We start from the raw sequence: 24,074 nt of genomic DNA, 5'->3' as shown, positions 1-24,074 counted from the left end.
CAATGAAAACGCAGTGGGGTCAGTGCCAGCACGAGGAAGCTCAGGATGTTGTGAGAGAACACAGCTGGGCTTGCCCATTAGGGTAGAGACTTCAGCAGGTAACTGAACGTTATCAGACTGGTGTAACTCTGTTACATTTTTTAAAATAACTAAATCTTGATAATTTCTTGGAGCAATTTATTCATTTTTGCTATGTACTTGGAATTTAAAAAGGCAATTGATTTAAGGAGCTCCTGGGCTGTACCAATTATAAATAATTTAAAATACTTTAATTATGGAAAATTTCAAATACATACAAAAGTAGAGACTAGTTTCAACCCCAAAGTATTTTATAACAAATCCAAGGCATCATAACATTTCACCTGTAAATACTTGGTATTACCAAGAGATAAGGACTTAACTAGTAAAAAAATAACAGAGAAACAGCCACAATATCATTATCATACCGAATAAAATTAACAATATCTAGAATTTAATACCTAGTCCAAATTTAATTTTATCCATGTCAAAGGTGTCTTTTTATAATTGGCTATAATAAAGCCTTGTACGCCTGAGAATTGTACCTCTCAACAAATATTTGACACCTACTATGTGCCAGATATTGTGCGCTAGGCAGGCAATGGGGTCTATAGTAACAAATATTGTATTACTCCACCTCTATGAAACAGATGATTAGTTAACTACCTCAGATCAGGTGCCTCAAGAGACAATGATCGGTGGGACTTTCAGAAAAAGATCTAAACTTGCAATAGCTCTTTAGAGATCCAAGTGGTTGTGGGGCCTTACTGTTAGTCAGAGCACTGAACTCAGGTAGAAACCTCTTCTGTAAATCTCTTGCTATCCTGTGGTGCACTGCCAAGAAGTAGGCGTAAATAATAGTCTGAATAAATACTCAGCATCTCCTATATAAAATGTACTGACTTAGTAGTACTGTGAAGGCTTCCAAGGTGGAAGGATGAAAAGATCCCAGTTCAAGGAACTTAACTTTTTTTTTTTAAATATATTTTATTGATTTTTTACAGGAAGGGAGAGGGATAGAAAGCTAGAAACATCGATGAGAGAGAAACATCGATCAGCTGCCTCCTGCACACCCCCTACTGGGGATGTGCCCGCAACCAAGGTACAAGCCCTTGACCGGAATCGAACCCGGGACCCTTCAGTCCACAGGCCGACGCTCTATCCACTGAGCCAAACCGGTTTCGGCCAAGGAACTTAACTTTTAGTAGAGAAGATAACACACAGAGTACAAGGTGGAAGCCTTCAAGCGCTCAAAGTCAGCACTTAAAATTGTATTACTGTTTAAAAGCACAGTGGGACTGTGATAGAGAGGAGGGGAGTTGCAGGGCTGGGTGGAAAGGTGAAGGGATTAAGCAGAAAACAAAACTGAGACAGACAATATTATGGTGATTACCAGAGTGAAAAGAAGGGATGGGGGAGATAGAAGAGGGTATGGGGAGGTAAGTGGTGATGAAAGGAGACTTAATTTGGGGTGGTGAACACACAAAATACAGGTGATGTATTACAGAATGGTACACCTGAAGACTATTTCATTTTAGTAACCAATGCCACCCCAATAAATTAAATAAAAAGGGGAAAAGAAGAATAAATGGAAATGATTCATGCAGATAAAGAAGACAAGAGGAAGGAGGTGATCTGAGGCCGAAGGGTCAAAATTAGCAAAGGCAATATGATGGACAAAGGTACCAAGTTTCGATACAGACTTGGATAAAAGATTCTAGCCAGGATGCAAAAAGCCTAAGGAATTTAAGCTAAGGTATTCGGCTTTGTTTATGAAGTATTAGGGAACCATTAAACATCATAGCTCAGATGCCCTGGCTGGTTTGGCTCAGCCGATGGAGCCATGCCTGGGGACTGAAGGGTCCCAGGTTCAGTTCCAGTCAAGGGCACATGCCCAGGTGTGGGTTTGGTCCCCAGTGGGGGGCGTGCAGGAGGCAGCCGATCCATGATTCTCTCTCTTCATTGATGTTTCTCTCTCTCTCCCTTCCTCTCTGAAGTCAATAAAAAAATATATTTTTTTAAAAAAGAAATATCTCCAAAGACCCTCCTTTATTATTCTGCCACAACAGATACCTGAGCACTGATTTTGTTTAAACCACTTAAAAGCCATAAGAACAAATCTCCAGAGTATACATTAGCATTATATAAGAAAATGCCACTAGAATCTAATACAGAAACCCAATCCCAAACTGAATCTCCACATTTCCCTCCAACATTTTGCAGCCTCGGAGTCAAAGACCTTACTGGTTTGGAAACACTACCACAATAGTGATCAATAAACGAACGATCATTCCAGATCAAGGCTGACTTATAAAAATGTGTCCATAGGGATGGTCCCTTAAAAACCACCCTTACGGCCAAAACCGGTTTGGCTCAGTGGATAGAGCGTCGGTCTGCGGACTGAGGGGTCACGGGTTCGATTCCAGTCAAGGGCATGTGCGTTGGTTGCGGGCACATCCCCAGTGTGGGGTGTGCAGGAGGCAGCTGGTCGATGTTTCTCTATCATCGATGTTTCTAGCTCTCTATCCCTCTCCCTTCCTCTCTGTGAAAAATCAATAAGATATATTAAAAAAAGAAACAACAACCACCCTTACTTCCAGGTCCCCCAATAAAGTAGTATTAAGAGGTTCTGGGTGCTATTACAAATTATACAAGTGCTACTATGTTGAATTTTCCAAAAGCCAAGGCAGTATTTCCGCGACTGCCTACCAATCAATGGGCAATTGGAGAGCTCCTTGAGCTTTCTGGGCCTGCATTTCGTCATTGATGCCCTGGGAAGTATCACAGAGTATTTCCAATAAAACCAAACCAAACCAATCCTTTTGAAGCCGAGGCCTATGGGAGCCCCCAGAAAAGTCAGCCTCAAAACCAGGTGAAGAATATGGTTCCCTTTCCGCCCAACTTTTGCAGTTGAAGGGATACTCGAGAACCATACCGACTCCCTCACCACCTCCAGGGGCCCGCCCGGTCCCTGCCCACCGCTTCTCCGCAAGGCCGCTCAGCCTACCCCACCCGCGCCCGTTCGGAACCGCCGGCTCCTTACCCTCAGGTTAGCCCGGAGGCCCAGACTCTTGGCCAAGTTCTGCAGGTCACTGTACTTGAAGGAGTCCAGCTCCTCGAGGGAGGGGACGGTCATCCCGACCAGCAATCCAGGCAACCCAGCGAAGTACCCTCCAACCTCCTGTGCGCGGTTCAAAACTCAGGCGCACTACAATCGTTGACCCAGTCAAGCTTTATACACAGTTTAAATTAAGAATGCTGCACTTCCATTGGTTAAAAATGTATTGAAGGCGGGGTTTCCTGGAGTTGACCAATAGAAAGGCTGATCCCCTCATCAAACGCACGTTCTTTCACACCCCTCACCAAAGGCTTAGGAGCCGAAGGGCGTGTCCAGGAAGTGCCTGCGCTTCAGGGCCGGCTCGCGGTGTCCAATGAAGACGCAGGACCCGTGCTTGGGGCGGGGCCTGGTGCGCGTTCGAAATCCCGGCGGCGGCCGCGGGAAGATGGCTGCTCGGCCGCGGCGGCATCGCTCTCGGTATGCAAAGCCGCCGGAGGCTGACTTTTGTGATGGCACTAAGACAATTGACAGATCCTCTTTTACGACGTCCATGGAGTGGGACACACAGGTGGTGAAGGGGTCCTCGCCGCTCGGCTCCGCAGAGCTGTGGACCGAGGAGCCGCCATCCGGCCCGCGGCTGCCGGCCTGGCTGCGGCCCGAGAGGTGCGCGGTGTTCCAGTGCGCGCGATGCCACGCCGTGCTCGCCGACTCGGTGCACCTCGCCTGGAACCTCTCGGGGTCCCTCGGGGCCGTAGTTTTCTCCAGTGAGTGGGGGCGGCGTCTGGGGAAGGCAGAGGGGGCCCAAGATGGGGAGGCGCAGGAGGGTGTTCCCGCTCTCTCCCGGGGTGGCAGAGAGCCGGTTGGGGAAGAAAACGGAATTAATATCTGGAAATTAGGGGAAACTTTTCTTGATTATTGTGGAGGAGTAGTAGAACCTTTTCCCTTCAAGGCCGCACAGGTGCTGGTTCTGATCGTGTTTTTTTTTTAAATTCTTCATAGGGGTTACAAATAACGTTGTTTTGGAAGCTCCCTTCCTCGTTGGCATTGAAGGTTTACTCAAAGGCAGGTACGTACTAAGATTCCTGATCGGTCTCCAGTCCCTGACTTGATGATACTGAGGAGCGACCTTGCGCTGGAAGAAAAGTTTATTCCGTCCATACAATGTATTGGAAGTTTGTTCCTTTTACCTGTTTCAGTCTTCTACGAACTTGGTGCAGTAATCGGTGGAAAAGTTGTATTTGTGGATAGATTTTAAGATCTCTTTGAGGGCTACGTATCCCTAGTGGCTTGTGCAAGTGAAGTGAGGCTAAGAAGGTATGTCTAGTAGAGGAAAAAGGAGAAAATTATGTTGTTTGTTTTTGTTCATCCTCATCCGAGGATATTTTTCCATTGATTTTTATATTTCATTGATTTCAGAGAAGAAGGGAGAGGATGAGATAGATAGAAACATCAATGATGAGAGAGAATCACTGATAAGCTGCCTTCCACATGCCCCCCACTGGGGATCGAGCCCAAAACCCAGGCATGTGCCCTTGGCTGGAATCGAACCCGGGACCCTTCAGTCCGCAGGCCAACGCTCCATCCACTGAGCCAAACCAGCCAGGGCTAAAGTTGCCTTTTTGATTCCCAGTCAGGGCAGATGCCTGGTTTGCAGCTGGTCCCGTCCCCTATGGGGGGCCTGCAGGAGGCAGTTGATCAATGTTCTATTCTCAAATCGATGTTTTTCGCTCTCCCTCTCCCTTCCTCTCTCTCTAAAAATCAGTTTTAAAAAGCTTGCCCTGCCCAATTTGACTCAGTGGCTAGAGCGTTGGCTTGCAGACTGAAGGGTCCCAGGTTCGAGTCTGGTCAAGGGCACGTACCTCTGTTGCAGGCTTGATCCCCAGCCCTGGTCAGGGCGGGTGTGGGAGGCAACCAATCAATGTGTCTCACACATCAATGCTTCTCTCTCTCTCTGTCTCTCTCCAACCCTTCCACTCTCTCTAAAAATCAGTGGAAAGGGTAAGGAGTCACAATAAAATAAAATAAAATAAAATCTTAAAAAGAAAAAGGGAAGAATAAAAACACATATACTAGTATACACAAACATTCTTAACAAAATAAAGAGGAAATACTCATGACATTTGTAGTTCTCAGTTCTGTAACTGGTCACATGGTCATAGCTGGTATTTATGACTACCTTCTTCCACTACCCATTCATTGTGTATTCCCTCTGTCTTCAGCAAGTTCTTTACTTGGCATGGTCATCAAACCTTCATTTGTGAGATTAATAGTCAATGAAATAATTTGTTTTAGATAGCATGCATTAGAATTTTGGGATTTCTTTACATTTTGCTCTGGCCATATATTGGTTTCCATGAGACATTTTTAGGTACTGTGCTTTGTCTGATGTAATTAATTCCTACATAGGAATTAAAAATTAATGAAACTTTATTCATGACTTGCTTTTTGGTTACTGTAGTCACACAAAAATGCAGTACTACATGTGTGATATAGGACTTCATTTACCAGTAAATTTAGTATATTTTGTTGCTTGGTCTTCTTTTTTTTTTTTAATATATTTTATTGATTTTTTTACAGAGAGGAAGGGAGAGGGATAGAAAGCTAGAAACATCGATGAGAGAGAAACATCGACCAGCTGCCTCCTGCACACCCCCACCAGGGATGTGCCCGCAACCAAGGTACATGCCCCTGACCGGAATCGAACCCGGGACCCCTGAGTCCGCAGGCTGACGCTCTATCCACTGAGCCAAACCGGTTTTGGCTGCTTGGTCTTCTTTAGTGTCTGTTTTTTAGAATGTTTTTTTATAGCCATGTGCCTTTTTATACTCTATAGAATTTTACTGCATAGTGTATTATGTTTATACAATTTCTTTTTCCCTTATCAAGCCACTGTAAAATTGCTTTCAGTGCCTGGCTGGTGTGGCTTGGGTTGAGCATGGACCTATATGAACCAGGAGATCAGGGTTCAATTCCCGATCAGGGCACATGCCTGGGTTGTGGGCTTGCCCGCTGTAGGGGTGTGCAGGAGGCAGCCAGTCAATGATTCTCTCTCATCATTGATACTTCTATTTCTCTCTCCCTCTCCCTTGTTCTCTGAAATCAATAAAAAAAACATATAAAAAACAAAAAAAATAAAATTGCTCTCAGTACATGCATTATTAAACACTTTATTTTTTCCTGAAACATTTCTTTGTAATATTTGGATGGTTTTTTTTTTAATGACCCATATATGTCTTTTTAAAAAAATAATATTTCTTTATTGATTTTAGAGAGGAAGGGAGGAGAGAGAGACAGAAATATCAATGAGGAAAGAGAATCATTGATTGGCTGCCTCCTGCATGCCCCCTCCTGGGGATGGAGCCTGCAACCCAGGTATGTGCCCTTGGCTGAAATTGAACCTGGGACCCTTCGTTCGCAGGCTGACGCTCTATCCACTGAGCAAAACCGGCTAGGGCTGGATATTCTTATATGCCAGCAAATATGGTAAGTGACTTACCCAAGTGGTATATTAGTAACTAGAACTAAAATCAATATTTCCCGATTCTTCATCCAGTAATGTTTCAGAGGATGAAGGAAAAGAAAATTGATGGCTTGCTAAGGGTAATAGGATATTTTTTTCTTTTATTTACTTTTTTAGAGGGTGAAGGATAGAGAGAAACATTGATGAGAGAGAAACATCAATTGGCTGCCTCCTATAAGCCCTACTGGGGATCAAGCCCAAAACCCGGGCATATGCCCTGTCTGGGGATAGAACCGGGGACCTCTTGGTGCATGGTGCACTCAGCCACTGAGCCATATCAACCAGGTGGATTCCTTTTCTTAAAGTTTTTTGTTTTATCTGCACAATAAAAATACTGATTTGAATTCTATTAATAAATTATTTAGTAAGCCCAGGTCAACTTGATTATGTAATGGTAGCTAAATTAAATAGTGTTATGTAGTTTTATATGTTTAAATGTTAATCTGATTAGTTAGCTCTCTTTCTGCTTTTCAGATGTAAATAACTTTACTCTGTTGAATTGACAGTTCTGCATCCATGATTTCTTTTGTGGCCAGAATACACAAGGTTATCTTTAATCTAGGGTGTAATTATATTAAAATCTGAGTTAAACTTTCTTGAATGTGACATTCCTATTATAGCATAGTTCTTAGGAATGCATCCAGATGCTGGTTATTTTGTATTTGTTTGCAGATTTTCTTTCTTACCCATATTCTGTTTTTTTCCCCCTCCAGCACTTACAACCTTTTATTCTGTAGTTCCTGTGGGATTCCCATTGGTTTCCATCTGTATTCTACCCATGCTGCCCTGGGTGCATTGAAAGGTCACTTCTGCCTTTCCAGTGACAAAATGGAATGGTGAGTAGACTTGGTCTTTTTTTGAAATTGATTTTTAGATAGAAACATTGATGTGAGAGGAAAAAAATCAATTGGCTGCTTCCTGCATGCCCCCTACCAGGGATGGAGCCTGCAACCCAGGCATGTGTCTTGATTGGGAATCGAGCCGGCAACCCTTCCGTGCACAGGAGGACTCCTAACAAACTGAGCCACACCAGCCAGAGCAACAAAGATATTCTTTATCAAATAAATTTTATAAGATCTTCCAGAAAAGGCAAAATGTTCCCACCAAAGAAGATGTTCAAGTCAGGCACTCTCTCTTATAAAAACAAATATTTTAGCTCTCTTTCCCTCCCTTCTCTCTGTGATCAATTAAAAAAAAAAAAAAGCCCTGGCCTATGTGGCTCAGTCAGTTGGAGCGTTGTCCCATACACCAAAAGGTATATAGGCTTCTATTCCTGGTCAGGAACATACCCAGGTTTTGGGCTTCTCTCTCTCTCTCTCTCTTTCTCCCTTCCTCTCTGAAATCAATAAAAATCTATTTAAAAAAAACAAAGAATCCATCTGAATATATAAATAGGTGGAACAACAAATTGATGTTTCTCTCAAAATTAATAGGTTAAAAAATGTCTTTTCTTGATCGTTAAAAACTAAAAAACAAAAATTGCCATTGATGACCTAATTTTGACAGGCATTATGCTTTCCTCACTAAGTTCATAAAATAAGAAAACTGAGTCTCAGAGAGATAGAGGAGCTGAGATTTGAATCCATGTCTTAACTCTAAAGCTCATTTTCCTTTCATAAAGGAAACAAAGTTTCCCTTTTCTCTTTTAATATGCTTAGATAGGTATCTCTAGCTGAGTTATGGATGACTAAGCAATAAAACTCTTAAATAAAGCCCATCCTTTACCATGAGTTTGTTCAGTGTGCAGTAGATATACCATTTGTTCTTCAATGCATATTTTCAAAAGGAAATATACACTTGAGATGTACTTCAATTTCTAGTTTCTTCTTACATAATTTCTATTTAGAATTAAGTTTAAAGAGGGGGATAACTAAATGTGTGCTATTAGTAACCTCAAATATTTTTTAGAAATGGTTATAAGTAATTGTTTCAGCAGAGCTGTAATTGAGTTTTGTTTAGGGGAAATAAACTTTTAGTAACAAAAAATTGGAATATAAATTTTAAAAGCACTATGGGATTCTATGTCATTTCTTAATCTATAAAATGAGTTGGACTCAAAGGTCAGTATATTCTTTTTGATTAACTAGAAATTAGGAAAGTATCGGTAGCATGAGTCTGGAAAGATAATAAATCTGTATCTGTTTGTATCAGGATGAATTTGGTTGCCAGTCACAGAAAACCTGACTATAGTGGCTTTAACAAGTAAGGGGTGGGGGCAGTTGGCCACTCCAGGAGTTTTCCAGTGGCTCAGCCATGACAGGGCTCTGGGTCATCATCTCTGGTTCTCTTGGCCCTTTCTTCTTGGATGCAAGATGGCTGCTGCAATTATAAACATTACATTCATAGACAGTATCATCTCCACCTGGACGGAAAAGGATATGGGAAGTATGGGAATACAAGGAATGGTCTTTTATTAGCACAATGTCACATGATCACTTAAGCTAGGACAGCAAGTTATGTGACAGTAGGGAATAAGATTGCCACAACTGGCTTAGAATAGTATGGTTCATCTCCTAGGACCGGGCACACTGCTGCCCTAAACAAAATTTTGTTAACACCAAAGAACTGAGGAATAGCTTCTGGGTAGCCAACAAGTAGTTATTTTTCATAATGTGATTCTTTTTCTTCTAGCTGTGCTACATGATCTAATGGTGGAGTGTGAAGCTTATACTCATCAGGATTATTCCTATGACCCTGATTTTTTTTCTAGTTTCTCCTGGGTTAATTTTATCTCATGTATTCCTGACTGGCAAGGGGTGGGATGAGGACAATGTCTCTCTGATGATTTGTTAATTGATAATTTGTTTTTTCTACAAAATACATTGTGAATCTTGAAATGGAAATCAGTAAGAAGGCTGTCTTTGCTTGACACATACTGCTTTAGAGAGCAAGTTTGCTTCACTGATTATCTTAACTGTGGTCTAATACTAATATTTTCTATTTTCTATCTAGCTATCTCTTAAAAACAAAAGCCATAGTAAATGCATCTGAGGTGGATATTCACAACATGCCTCTACCAGAAAAGATTGCAGAGGTAACATTTCATGATTGTTGTGTATCCTTTAATCTAGACAACTCCTGATAATTTGTACCAATGACCTTGGGAATGATGAAACGATATGATACTCCAACAATTTTTTTAATGGATTTTTTATTCTGAAGAGGAAGGAAGGGGAAGAGAGACATGGATGTGCAAGAGATACATCAATTGGCTGCCTCCCACACGCCCTGAGTGGGGATCTAACCCCCAACCCAGGTTCTACATGCCCTGACCGGGAATCAAAACTGGGACCTTCTGGTGCACAGGATGACAATCCAACAAACCGAGCCACACGGACCAGGGCAATTAAAAGTTCTTTTTTCTTTTTTTTTAATACTCACCCAAGGATATGTTTTTTATTGATTTTAGAGAGAGAGGATAAGAGAGAGAGAAACATTGATATGCAAGAAACACATCAATCAGTCCCCCTGTACACACCCAAACTTGGGATCGAACCTGCGACTTGGGTATGTGCCCTAACTGGGAATCAAACCTGCCACCTGCCGAAACCGGTTTGGCTCAGTGGATAGAGCGTCGACCTGCGGACTCAAGGGTCCCAGGTTCCATTCCGGTCAAGGGCATGTACCTTGGTTGCGGGCACATCCCCAGTAGGGGGTGTGCAGGAGGCAGCTGATCGATGTTTCTCTCTCATCGATGTTTCTAACTCTCTATCCCTCTCTCTTCCTCTCTGTAAAAAATCAATAAAATATATTTAAAAAAAAAAAACAAACAAAAAACCTGCCACCTTTTGGTGCATGGGACAACACTCCAACCAACTGAGCCATTCGGCCAGGGCAGGCCTCGTTTTCTTATCCATTCAGCCATCTGTTTTTTCATTGGAGCAGTTAACCATTTACATTTAAAGTAATTATTGATATGTGTATGTAGTTATTGCCATTTTATTATTGATCCTCCCTTACCCCTCAAAGAAGTCCTTTTAATATTTCTTGTAATACTGGTTTGGTGGTGATGAATTCCTTCATCTTTTTTTTGTCTGGGAAGAGCTGGCTATTTGAAACTGTGTGAGGATGTTCAACTCTAAGGGTACTGTCCAAAACAATGGAAATTTTTGCTTAAAAGGAAACTGGTAGTTCTATGAGAGCAAGAAGCTAAACCTTAGACTAGTTTATGAGAGAATCAGGGAAATAGCTAAGAGCAGGCCTCCTGGAGTTGGAACTGGCTTTAATAAAGGTTATCCCTACTAAGTGTCTGAATTTAATTGGATTAGACTATGGAGCAATTTATGTCCCAGGGCATTGTTGAAAACAATAGAGCAATCAGCCAGCAGTTAGTGGAGGTTAATAGCTGGGTGTGATGCTAATGGAGGCAGACAGCCTACAAAGAGATCATGGAAAGAGACAGAGAGCCTTGCTAAAACCAGTCATCCCAAGGCTATGTTCTCTGAGGAGTTACAGGCTGCACACTGAGGGAAACAGGCATCAATAAAATAGTCTAGCCAACTTTCTAAACAGATGAGCAAACCACCACTATAGGAAGGAATGTGTGTCCTGTTTAGTATCCAGAGTTGCTACAATATATTATCTAAACTGTCCATTAAAAATAAATAAATAAATAAATTGTCCATTTTCAATAAAAAATTAGACACACAAAGAAAAGTATGATCCATACACTGGATAAAAAGCAGACATCAGAGCCCTAGCCGGTTTGGCTCAGAGAATAGAGCATCACCCTGTGGACTGTAGAGTCCTAGGTTCGATTCTGCTCAAGGGCATGTGCCGTGGTTGCAGGCTCTATCCCCAGCTCTGGTCGGGGCTGTGTGGGAGGCAACAAATCAATATGTCGCTCTCCCATTGATGTTTCTTTCTCTGTCTCTCCCTTCCACTCTCTAAAAATCAATGGAAAAATATCCTTGGGTGATAATTAACAACAACAAAAAAGTAGACATCATACACTGCCTTTTAAAGGACCCAAATATTAGACAAAGCCTATAAAGCCGCTAATATAAATATGTCCAAAACTAAAGAAAAACATGGTTAAAGAAGGAAAGGAAAGGCATGATGACAGTGTCTCTTCAAATAGAGGTTATCCCCTAAAGAGAGAGAAATTATAATTAAATAAAAATCCAGTGAGTTGAAAAGTATAAACACTGAAATGAAAGATTCACTAGAGGGGCGCAACGGATTTGAACTGGCCAAAGAAAGAAGCAGCAAACTTAGAGATATGGATTGATAACCTTATGCAATCTGAAGAAGAGAGAAAAAAGAAAGAAAAATGAACTGAGCCTAAGAGACTTACAGGACACATCAAGCACACCTAAATATGCTTTAGTGATGGGAGTACAAAAAAGGAGAGAAAGAAAGTAGGAAAAATGTTCAAGGAGATATGGTTAAAATTTTTCAAGTTTGATGGAAAGCATTAATCTACATATTTGAAACTTCAACAAGGTCAGGAAGGATAAATGCAGAGAGATCTATATACCTCAGCACATCATAGTAAAAATATTGGAATATAGATAGACAAAGAGAGAAATCTTTTTTTTTTTTTTTGATTTTGTGTTATTTTATTTTGCTCTTTTCAGTCTGAAGCTACTATCATGGGCATTTAGTTATACAAATGACACTTACAAAAAAATAAAAGATCATGACACCCAGAGTGATATGCATGGCGGACAGGGGATTGGGGGCTGGCAAGGGTGAGAGAAATCTCTTGAAAGCAAAAGAAAAATGATTATGTCCAGGAGCACCCCAGTAAGAATTGTCTGTTTAAGCAAAATTTTCTGATAAATTTTGTATATGCTTATATCTTGAATCATAAAAAATAGATTTAGTGTACTGTGCAAATTATGGAAATAAGATTTTTTTGTTGTTACCCATGATTTCAACAGAAAACTGTTAATCCATTTTTCTGTATCCATCATAAGTTTATTTTTATTTATGAGTCTAAGTACATGTTGTATGCTGAAGAACACTAAATTTGGTTCTAAATACAACTATTCTATGGTGAAAGAACTATTGAAAATTATCGAATTGCAACAAATACCTCTTCTAAACCTGACAACTAGAGCTACTTCTGAAGACCATTAGAATATTAAAGAAAGGCATTTTGTCTTCCTTCCCAATTTTTGGAGTTTAAACCTGGTGATAGAGGTAGGAAGGAGGAAGGTAGAAGTAACAATGACTAGTCTCTTTTCATGTGAAATCTTATATCTGAGGATCTTATTGTACTCTGTTACATAAACTTCTTTTAGAAAGAGAACAAATGTATTAATGAAATGTGTTGAGACATTGCCAGCTCCCAATCACTAGCATGAATTTGAAGTGACTTCTAGAATCAGCAAATTGAGAGGTAGAGGCCCTAATATATATATATATACTAGAGGCCCAGAGCACTAATTTGTGCATGGGTGGGGTCTGGCTGGCCTACCTTGATGGGGGGGGGGGCAATTGGGAGAGGGGGCAGGGCCTGCAGGCCCCTGGTCGAACTCCCAGTTGAACTACCGGTCTAGGGGACAATTTGCATATTAGCCTTATATATATATATATTTCTCTTCCCAGCTAAAAGAGAAGATAATACTAACGCATAATCACTTAAGTTCACTGATGAAGATGGTGAAGGAAGTGACTCCTGACCAGTCCAACATAGAAAACTGATCTAGAACCAGAGCTTGAGTATCAGGGTCAGGCCTTACTGCCATCTTCAAAGACAGGTGCTGTTCAATCATTTCTTGAGAAAGATCAACTTCAAGAATGGACAGGAAATGTGGTTTATTATGTTTACATCTAGGCTGATTTTCCAAATGATTTGTGAAGATGTTTATAGATGATGAGAAATTAAGGAGCTCTCTGGCCAAGATTCATATCTATTTGACTTCTGAAATTATTTTAGCTCTCATCAGTTTCATAGTCATTTCTGAAAACACCTTTAACTGCATATTTAGGGATTAAGGGGCAATGTGCCATGAATGATCTTAAGAAATATATGGTAATAAAGTTGTACTTAATGTTGACTACTGTGATTCCTACATGGAGCAGTTATATGAATAGTTGTAACCAAGAATTAACATTTCAGTTAAGCAATAAAGGTTTTATATTCTGCATTTTCTCAAGGTTATAGTCAGCCCTGTGTTTTATTAAAATGTGTAAATAGCCCTAGCTGGTTTGGCTCAGTGAATAGAGTGTCGCCCTGTGGCCTGAGGGGTCCTGGGTTCGATTCTGGTCAAGGGCACATGCCCAGGTTTCGGGCTCAGTCCCCAGTGTGGAGAGTGCCGGAGGCAGCCAATCAGTGATTCTCTCTCATCATTGATGTTTCTATCTCTCTTTCCCTCTTCCTTCCTCTCTGAAATCAATAAAAATATATTTTTTAAAAAGTGTAAATAAATTCCGTGTTTTCACTTCTTAGTGAGCTTTCATTACAGCTTAGAGCAGCCTGTTTCAGGGGAGGGGGCTGCTGGTGCCAACCATGAGCTGTAAATCCACAGATTACTGTTTGAAGAGAGAGAGCCTCTGAACAAGGGGAGGAAGCCTGAGAAGGAGCTCTGCAACTACCCTGGGGCCCCCTCCCCACCTTTCCCTTGCTCCCTCTTCCCTTTCTCAAGAGAAGCGGCATGTTCCTACTCCCCTTCAGTTCCCCCTCCCTTTACTCCGGGAGAGACAGAACATCCACAGCTCCTCCCCCTGATCTCTTAGTTGTGCTTTCTCTCTCCTTATAAAAACCTCTGCCTGCACTGAGATTTTAAGATGTTTTTTTTTTTTTAATATATTTTTATTGATTTCAGAAAGAAAGAGAGAGGGAGAGAGAGATAGAAACATCAATGATGAGAGAGAATCACTGATTGGCTGCCTCCTGTATGCCCCCTACTGGGGATCGACTCCGAAACTGGACATGTGACCTTGACTGGAATCGAACCTGGGACCCTTGGGTCCGCAAGTCGACACTCTATCCACTGAGCCAAATCAGCTAGGGCTTAAGATGGGTTTTTGAGGACAGAAGTCCCCCCAACTTCCTGAGTTACTGACAACTTGAATAAACCACTTGACTTCTCATAACCACCTATCTCAACGAGTTTGATTTTTAAAGTGGCAGGTAGCAGGATCTGGGTGAGGGTCATTTTCTTGGTTTCATACTAAGAATCATTTTTTTAAATGTAAAATACAAATACATATTCTATAGGCAAAATTCAATAAGTTAGGTGATATACAATTTTTCTCTTCAGTTGGAAACAGCTTAAGGTAATGAGGAAAGGAATAAGAAAACATTATTCACTGACATGCTGTGGGGTTTTGTTTGTTTGTTTCATATATTGCTTTACATAGCACTTTGGCCCATAGCACCTGTAGTAAGGGTTTGAAGAAAAGAGACAGTTATAAGCACAGTAACTGAACTGGTCTGGGAGTCAAGAAAGGCCTGTCTAAGGAATTGAAGTTTCAGCAGTGGTCTGAAAAATAAACAGGAATTAATGTGGAGGTAACAGCCAGTGCATAGGTCCTGTGAGGCCCTTAAAAGAAGGCCTGCAGGAGTTCTGGTGGCCAGAGACAAGAAGGTGCAAGGCCATACTGGACTGCAGAAGGATGTTTGTTTATCCCAAGAACAGTGGGAAACCCTTGAACTTTAAAGGAGGAGGCCTGTGACAAGGTCAAATTTTCTTTTTTTGTAAATATATTTTTATTGATTTCAAAGGGAGAGGGAGAGGGAGAGAGAAACATCAATGATGAGAATCATTGATTGGCTGCCTCCTGCACGCCCCTTACTGGGGATTGAGCCTGCAACCTGGGCATGTGCCCTTGACCAAATCGAACCTGGGACCCTTCAGTCCGCAGGTTGACACTCTATCCATTGAGCCAAACCGGGTCGGGCCAAATTTTCTTTTTCAAAACCTCATTATGGTTGTCCTTTGGAGGTTTGGTGGGAGGGGTGGCAATCTACCACTAAAGAGGAGCTAACACTAGCACAATCAAGAGATGATATAGCCAAGTGGTGGTGCATAGGGAAGTTAACTTAGTTCAGGTGTAGCTAGATTTTTAACCCGTACCCGAGGATATGCTTATTGACTTTAGAGAGGGGGAGGAAGAGAGGGAAACACATGGATGTGAGAGTGAACATTGGTTGTCTTCTCTAAGTGTCCTGACCTGAAACCTAGATATGTGTCCTGACTGGAATCAAACCAGCAACCTTGCATTACTCAAGGCGATGCTCCAACCCAGCCACACCAACCAGGGTCTAGACCAGTGATGGGCAACCTTTTGAGCTTGGCGTGTCAAACTTCGCCAAAAAAATGAGCATAACTCGGGTAGTGTGTCACTTTGAGGAAAAGACATTATTTTGCAAATGTTTCATCCTCAGGAGCAGCAAATGTTTCATCCTCGGCATGCGGCCGCCTCAGCGGCCGCGTGTCATCAAAAATGGCTACGCGTGTCAGTGCGTGTCAGTGACTTTTAAATCAAAAGTCTGTGTCATAGGTTCGCCATCACTGGCCTAGATGTATGTGGGTTTTGTTTTGTTAATCCTCACCCAAGGATATTTTCCATTGATTTTTAGAGAGAGGAGACAAACATCCATGTGAAAGAGACATCAATTGCCTCCCACATGTGCCCCCAACTGGGGCCGGGGATCAAGTTTGCAACCGAGGTATGTGCCCTTGACCGGAATAGAACCCAGGACCCCTCAGTCTGAGGGCCGATGCACTATCCAGTGACCCAAACTGGCTTAGGGTCACTGGATAGTGCATCACCCCCAACTGCCCTCCCCTGCCAGCCAGATCGCCCACAACTGCCCTCCCCTGCCAGCCATCTTGTTGCGGCCATCTTGTGATGATGTCACATGAGGGCGTGATGCCACCTAGGGCAATCTACATATATAAAAGCCTAAGTGACCGAATGGTTGCTATGTCGTGCACTGAACACCAAGGGCCAGATGCTTAACACAGGAACTGCCCCCTGGTGGTCAGTGTACTTCCCCAGCCAACCTCCATGGTCCCTCTCTCCGGCCAACCTCCCGCGACCATGATTGGCCCCGATCGCCGGCCAGGCCGAGGGACCCCACTCATGCAAGAATGCGTGCACCAGGCCTCTTGTCGTATATAATAAAAGCCTAATATGCAAATTGTTCCCTCGACTGCTCGTTATGATGTGTGCTGACCACCAGGGGTGGCATGGAACATGGCGGGCATTGATGATGCAGCACTGACAGTAGGCCCCAATGGGCCCCGACAAGAGTAGGACCGTGGTGGGATGGTGGAGCAGGTGAGCGGGCGGCGCCAGGCCAAGGCGGGTGTGAGTGGGGGTCCAATTGCCCTGCAGATGGTGAGCAGCGGCAGTGACGGGGAATGGGGCCAGCTCCCAGGCACTGAGGGAGCCAGGTGGGGAGCAGGGGGCTCTGCCCCAATCCATGACTCCACAGGCGGGATGGTTGAGCAGGTGAGGGGGTGGCACCAGGCTAAGGTGAGGTGCCAGGTGGGGCTGCGAGACTGGTGGTGAGAGCTGGGGCACTGGTGGGGTCCCTTGGCCTGGCCTGCAGGATTGGGCCACAACTGGCTCTCCGACATCCCTCTAGGGGTCCTGGACTGCAAGAGGGAGCAGGCCTGGCCAAGGGACCCCACCAGTGCACGATTGGGGACAGGGACGGACACGGGAGGTTGGCCAGCCAGGGAGGGACCGTGGGAGTACTCCAGGGCATGCTGAGTCCCGATCAGCCGGACCCCATCAGCAAGCTAACCTACTGGTCGGAGCATCTGCCACCTGGTGATCAGTGCATGTCATAGCGACTGGTTGACTGTCCCCTGGTGGTCAGTGCACATCATAGTGAGTGGTTGAGGGTCCTTAGCATATCATTAGCATATTACACTTTGATTGGTTGAACTGCTGACTGGACACTTAGTGTATTAGGATTTTATTATATAGGATAGCAGGTGCTTTCCATTTTATACTACACTAGAGGCCCAGTGCACGAAATTCATGCACGGAAGGGAGGGTGTCCCTCAGCTTGGCCTGCACCCTCTCCAATCTGGGACCCCTTGGGGGATGTCCTACTGCTGGTTTAGGCCTGATCCCTGTGGGATCCCTGTGGAATCGGGCCTAAACAGGCAGTCGGACATCCCTCTCATAATCTGGGATTGCTGGCTCCTAACCGCTCGCCTGCCTGCCTGTGTGATTGCCTCTAACCGCTTCTGCCTGCCAGCCTGATCGCCCCCAACTGCCCTGATCTTGCCCCCAACTGTCCTTCCCTGCCGTCCTAGTCACCTCATCTGCCTTCCTTGCCGACCCGGCCGCCCCCAACTGCCCTCTCCTGCCGGCCCCATCACCCCCAACTGCCCTCCCCTGCCAGCCAGATCGCCCACAACTGCCCTCCCCTGCCAGCCATCTTGTTGCGGCCATCTTGTGATGATGTCACATGAGGGCGTGATGCCACCTAGGCTTTTATTATATAGGATAAAGAATTATTTCTCTTTAAAAATAAGTTTAAAATGTTGAAAAATGATTTGCTGTATGCTTTTGAGTTGCAAAATTTGATTCTGTAAGCAAAGGTGAAACCTCTGGCAACAAACTACCAGAAAATTAATGCTATATTGAATCATCCTGGGGTTTTTGTTAAATGTGGGTATATCTGCCTCAATATATTTCCTTTAAATCAAAAGTCTGTTCTTATGCAGCTATTTTCTTTAACCTCTGGATTTACCATTTAGGTAGCCTTTTAATAAAAAAAAAAAAAAAATGGCCGAAACCGGTTTGGCTCATTGGATAGAGCGTCGGCCTGCGGACTGAAAGGTCCCGGGTTCGATTCCGGTCAAGGGCATGTACCTTGGTTGCGGGCACATCCCCAGTGGGGGCTGTGCAGGAGACAGCTGATCGATGTATCTCTCTCATCGATGTTTCTAACTCTCTATCTCTCTCCCTTCCTCTCTGTAAAAAATTAATAAAATATATTTTTTTAAAAAAATGCTTGAACTTGACATAAAATTAACCTGGCTGGTTTTAAAAGGATTTTTTTCCCCAAATTATAGGCTCAACTCTAGAAAAATATGTAGATATACTAGTAGATGTGTGACAAAATAAAGGGTGTACACTGCTCTTCATTTTTCAAAGGCATAATATACTAGTATCATGCTGGTAAGTGGGCAAGGTCTGGAGTCCCAAACTATTTGGATTAAGATTGTTGCCTTGGGTATTTATTATCCATGAATTTGAAGAATTTACTTAAACCCTTGTAAAAAAAAAAAGGGATTAAAAACTAGGGGTAGCCTTAGAATCTCTTAATATTAGCCACACTATCAACTCTTATGCCACCTAAAACGTGTTTAAAAAGTCAACTACTTTGAGTATCAACTAATATAACATTTATGGAAGGTGTAATATCAAAATTGTAAGTGCACAGGCTCTGTTAATGAATAAATCTAAAGTAATTTGAGCAGTGTTTCGTACAGAGTAAATGCTCAATAAATACTACCTGTTATAACCTTCACTTGTGTGGATACATGTATAACAAGCATGTCAAACTCAGGCTAACACAGGCCAAATAAACAAGGTTTAAGTTTATGTGGGCCACAAAAAAACAAAAGCTCAATTTTCATAGAAACGTAGGTTTGATAGAGACATGCTGAATAAAAAGGGCTAAAATAAAGGAGTAATCGTTAAAATAATAGAACCTTTTAATAAAAATTGATATTTTTTTCTTGAACATTAACTTACCAGATGTTGAATAACTGCACAAATTAATAAGCGTAACGCAAATAAACCTATTTTTCTTATTCTCCGAAAGCGAAGTACTTCCTGTTGCACACACCAAACAAGACTAATGACATGGCAATCAGCTGCTAAAATACTCGCTGCTAGTATTAATGGAGAGAAATGGTGCGCCTGCGCATAAGGCACGTAAGGAAAATGAATGCAATATGATTATAGTAACCAGTCATTAGCGAACGTTGTAGTTCGTTGATAATTATTCATAACAGGATATTATAAAAATTAAGTTACAAAATTTTTATTAAAACGTTTCTACATACCATTATATTGGTTGGGCCACAAAAATATTCGTTGTGGGGCGCATGCGGCCCATGGGCTGCAAGTTTGACATGCGTAATGTACAGACATAAAGGCAACTATATTTTTAACATTCTGCAACCTACCTTTCACACAATAAATGTCATGGACAACATTCCATACCAGCCCATAAGCAAATGGATTTCATTGGGTTTTAACATTTGCATATGATTCCATTATGTGAATATATCAGAATTTAACCATTCTTTTTTTTTAAAATATATTTTATTGATTTTTTACAGAGAGGAAGGGAGATAGTTAGAAATATCGATGAGAGAGAAACATCTATCAGCTGTCTCCTGCACACTCCTACTGGGGATGTGCCCACAACCAAGGTACATGCCCTTGACCAGAATCAAACCTGGGACCCTTGAGTCCGCAGGCCGACGCTCTATCCACTGAGCCAAACCGGTTAGAGCAGAATTTAACCATTCTTAACTTGGATCCTTATATCGATATTGATATTTAGTAGCAGTGACTCCTAAAGTATGACAAAGAGCTTGTGCACTTATAATTTTGATATTACACCTTCCATAAATGTTATACTAGTTGATACAAGTAGTTGACTTAAAATTTTATATATATATATATATATATATATATATATATATATATATATATATATATAAAATTGATTTGAGAGAGGAAGGAGGTGGAAAGAGATAGAAGATCAATAATGAGAATCATTGATTGGCTGCCTCCTGCACACCCCCTACTGGGGATTGAACTCACAACCCCAGGCATGTGCCCTTGACCCAGGACCTTTTAGTTCATAGGCTGACGCTCTATTCACTGAGCCAAACCAGCTAGGGCAGTAGTTGACTTTTTAAACATGCTTTAGGTGATATAAGAGTTGATAGTGTGGCTGATATTAAGAGATTCTAAGTCTACTATACTAAAATTTCATACCAGTTAGCATTGTCTATATGTTGAATAAAAGTAGTTTCAAAATTCCATCCTACCTAATAATAGGGTAATATGCAAATAACCATCACTCCACTACGCCCACGATTGGGCAGCGGGAGGCTTGGGGGCGGGACTCGGGGTGGCCTGTGCGGTCATTGAGAGGAGCAGGGCGCAGGACTTGCGAGTCCTGCCCCCTGCGCCACCGCAGATCGGGCTGTTGAGAGGCGCCGGGCAAGCACTCGCGAGTCCCACCCTCCCCCCCCTCCCCCTGCGCCTCTCAAAGACCGGATCAGTGGCCGCTGAGGGGTCTGCCGCGGATACCCGGCTCCCCTGCCATCAAAAGCGGGGAGACGGAGCGGACACCCGGCTGCCCTGCCATCTAAAGTGGGGAGGGGTGTCCGCTCCGGCTCCAAGGCCAAAAAGCAGGGAGCCGGTGTACTTGCCAGAGTCCATTAAGCAGGCCAAGGAGCTGGACCTTGCGGGGCTGGGCCTACAACCCCTCTTCAGCTTGAGCTTTGAGGAGGAGGAGCTGCAGCAGCTGAGGCTGGTGGGACAGCATCAAGCAGTACCGCTCACAGGCGACCATCTTTGAGATCAACGCCTCCAGCCGGGACCTGAGCAGTCAGGTGATGTGGGCCAAGCGGCAGAAGGACTTCAAGGCCATCACTAGCTTCCGGCAGGGCCGGCAGGAGGGCCTGGCTGGTCCAGCCCTGAGCTGCCAGTGTGGCAGGCGGAGCAGCCTGGGAAAGAGGAGGAGGAGGAGGAGGAGGTGGTGGCGGGAGAGAGCATGGAGGATGTCTCATAGAGGTTGTGGGCCGAAAACGGCAACAGCCAGGACCTGAACAGGGAGCCAAGAGGTGGAAGGAGGAGGCCCGGCAGCTGGACCAGGATTTCTATGTCCCCTATCAGCTCAAAGATTTCGACAGTGAATGGGTCCTAAGCGTTGGTGGGGACCAGAGGTGCCTTTGAGCAGCAGGTGGCTGGTGCTGTCCTGGACCTGATGGGGGGCGAGGCCCAGAACCTGACCAGGGGCCGGCAGCAGCTCAAGTGGGACTGGAAGAAGCGGTTTGTGGGACAGTCAGGACAAGAGGACAAGAAGATCAAGACAGAAAGTGGTGGCTACATCAGCAGCTCCTACAAGCGGGACCTCTACCAGATGTGGAAGCAGAAACAGAAAATTGCCATATGCTCAACATCTGAGCCCCAGTGGGCTGCCAGCAGTCGGCCCTGTTGGCAGCGCTATTTCGGCCTGATCTGGTCGGGGCATGTGCAGGAGGCAACCAATTGATATGTCTTTCTCACATCCATGTTTCTCTCTCTGTCTCCTTCCCTTCTACTCTAAAAATCAATGAAAAATGTCCTTAGGTGAGGATTAACAAAAAAACCAACAGTGCATACATACACACATATACAAAAATACATGAATATTGGAGGGTTGGGGAGCAGGGCCCCATAAGTGCACAAATTTTGTGCACCAGGCCTCTAGTGTAATTATAAGAATAAAATTGCATATTGAAGGTCCCCTGAGTTGTAAACTTTTGAAAAAACGTGGTTTTTTTAATTGATTTTAGAGGGAATAGATAGAAACATCCATCAGCTGCCTCCTACACACCCCCTCTGGGGATTGAGCTCAGAACCTGGTCATGTACCCTGACTGGGAATCAAACCAGCGGCCTATTGGTTAATGGGTCTATGCTCAACCACGGAGCAACACTGGCTGGGCTGAGTTGTAAACTTTAGAGTTCCTTAATTAAAAACTGATTTTTTTTTTTTATTTCAGATAGGGAGGGAGATAGAAACATCAATGATGAGAATCACTGATCAGCTGCCTCCTGCTCAAACCACATTGGGGATCCAGCCTACAACCTGGGCATGTGCTTTGACCTAAATCAAATCATGACCTCCTGGTTCACAGGTTGATCCTCAACCACTGAGCCATGCCAGCTGTGCCATCTTAATTATTTTAAGCCCAAGATCTAGCATAGTACTTGGGAGTGGAGTGTTTCAGTAAGTGTATGTTAAATAAAATCTCTTGATTTATTGCATTAGTCACACCATAAAACTACACAGCTGTTGTTCCTCTGCATTTACAATATTCAATCCCAAGGAAGTCTGTTAAGGCCTAATTTTTTACTTGAAAAAAACTCCTTTCCTTTTATCTTAATCAAGGGGAAGCATCTGTTCTTTATTATAGTATTAAAATCTCTGTATTTAACTTAGCCAACATTTAATTAAATATAAAAGGATCTTAAATGCTTTATCTATTTCAGATAGGAAGGATTCCCTGCAATAGTTGTGTCGTTATTATAGTTATTATATGTAGGTCACTATTTCCTTACCAGAAACTGGCTCACAGACATAGAGTAAGGTTGGCCCCAAAAGTAAAAGGGAATTGGCATAAATTTAAAGGGGATGCCTCTTGGCGTGCTCTCATTCTCAGGAGCATGCCCATGTCTTTCCCTTACCCCTCTTCTCCCCCGCCCCCCCAGGCATGTTACCTTTGTCTTTCTTCTTCTTCTTCTTTTTTTTTTTTAATATATTTTGATTTTTTTAAAAATATATTTTATTGCCCTTGACCGGAATCGAACCTGGGACCCTTCAGTCTGCAGGCCGACGCTCTATCCACTGAGCCAAACCGGTTTCGGCTTTTTTTAAAAAAATATATTTTATTGATTTTTTTTACAGAGAGGAAGAGAGAGGGATAGAGGGTTAGAAACATCGATGAGAGAGAAACATCGATCAGCTGCCTCTTGCACACCCCCTACTGGGGATGTGCCCACAACCAAGGTACATGCCCTTGACCAGAATCGAACCTGGGACCCTTGAGTCCGCAGGCCGATGCTCTATCCACTGAGCCAAACCGGTTTCGGCACCTTTGTCTTTCTTCTAAACTCCAAGGGCCCTTCTTCTGCCTTTGGAATGTTTCCTGAGCCTACGCAGCTCAGCTGGCTCCCTTGTACTACACTCTATAACTTTCTAAATAAATGTTCTCTTTCAATTTGAAAATAAATACGATGTGTCTTTCTTCAAATGGCTGCCTGTTCACTTGGACAACAAAAACCACAACTCAGGTATCTGGAGTCTACCTTAGCACAGGTCTGTGTATAGGTTCCTTTTCCCATCCTCCTAATTTACTGCATTGTTTATTAGAAATTACCCCTTCCAAGGAACAACACAGTGAAATTTCAGTACATTCTCAGCCCATGCTGCTTTATTGCCAAAAAAATATATATATACACACACACACACAGGTGCAGAGTTTCCAATTCTTAACGCAGTTCCTTTTTACATAAAATCTTTAGAAAACAATAAATCTTTTCTAAAATCCCAAAGATGCATAGATTAAAAAGCAAGCTGCTTTTGTAATACTTTAAACATTCAATGAAATTCTTTTAACATTATTGCCTATATCACTGGTGCAATGAAGATACAGAATAGCAAGTAAAAACAATGAGCAACAACTGTACTTAAAAGGACAGACAGGTAGCACATAAAACCCTATGTAAAGGGTACTCTAATGTGATTCTTAGTGATGGGTGA

The 24,074-nt window shown here is 43.0% G+C and overlaps 2 protein-coding genes and 1 pseudogene across 3 annotated transcripts in view; 2 read left to right on the top strand and 1 right to left on the bottom strand.

The window, feature by feature from the left end:
- Positions 1 to 3,215, bottom strand: part of NUSAP1 (nucleolar and spindle associated protein 1) — a 36,636-nt gene extending 33,421 nt beyond the window's left edge. The window contains exon 1 of the mRNA XM_079768168.1: positions 3,062 to 3,215. Coding sequence (XP_079624294.1) covers positions 3,062 to 3,154 — 93 coding nt within the window. The 5' untranslated portion in view covers positions 3,155 to 3,215. The remainder of the gene's footprint in view (positions 1 to 3,061) is intronic.
- LOC307097903 (ribosomal RNA processing protein 36 homolog) overlaps positions 1 to 24,074 on the top strand; it is a 415,062-nt pseudogene that overhangs the window by 287,654 nt on the left and 103,334 nt on the right. The window lies entirely within an intron of this gene.
- Positions 3,507 to 13,937, top strand: OIP5 (Opa interacting protein 5). The gene is made up of 5 exons (XM_079769777.1): positions 3,507 to 3,840; positions 4,076 to 4,142; positions 7,310 to 7,432; positions 9,549 to 9,630; positions 13,152 to 13,937. The coding sequence occupies exons 1-5, from the start codon at positions 3,522 to 3,524 to the stop codon at positions 13,245 to 13,247; spliced, it is 687 nt and encodes a 228-aa protein (XP_079625903.1). The 5' UTR covers positions 3,507 to 3,521; the 3' UTR covers positions 13,248 to 13,937.

This window comes from Cnephaeus nilssonii (genome assembly GCF_951640355.1).
Source record: "Cnephaeus nilssonii genome assembly, chromosome: 4".
Lineage (NCBI taxonomy): Eukaryota > Metazoa > Chordata > Mammalia > Chiroptera > Vespertilionidae > Cnephaeus > Cnephaeus nilssonii.
The sequence above is the reverse complement of the archived record's forward strand: the minus strand, read 5'-3'. Positions and strand labels throughout refer to the sequence as shown.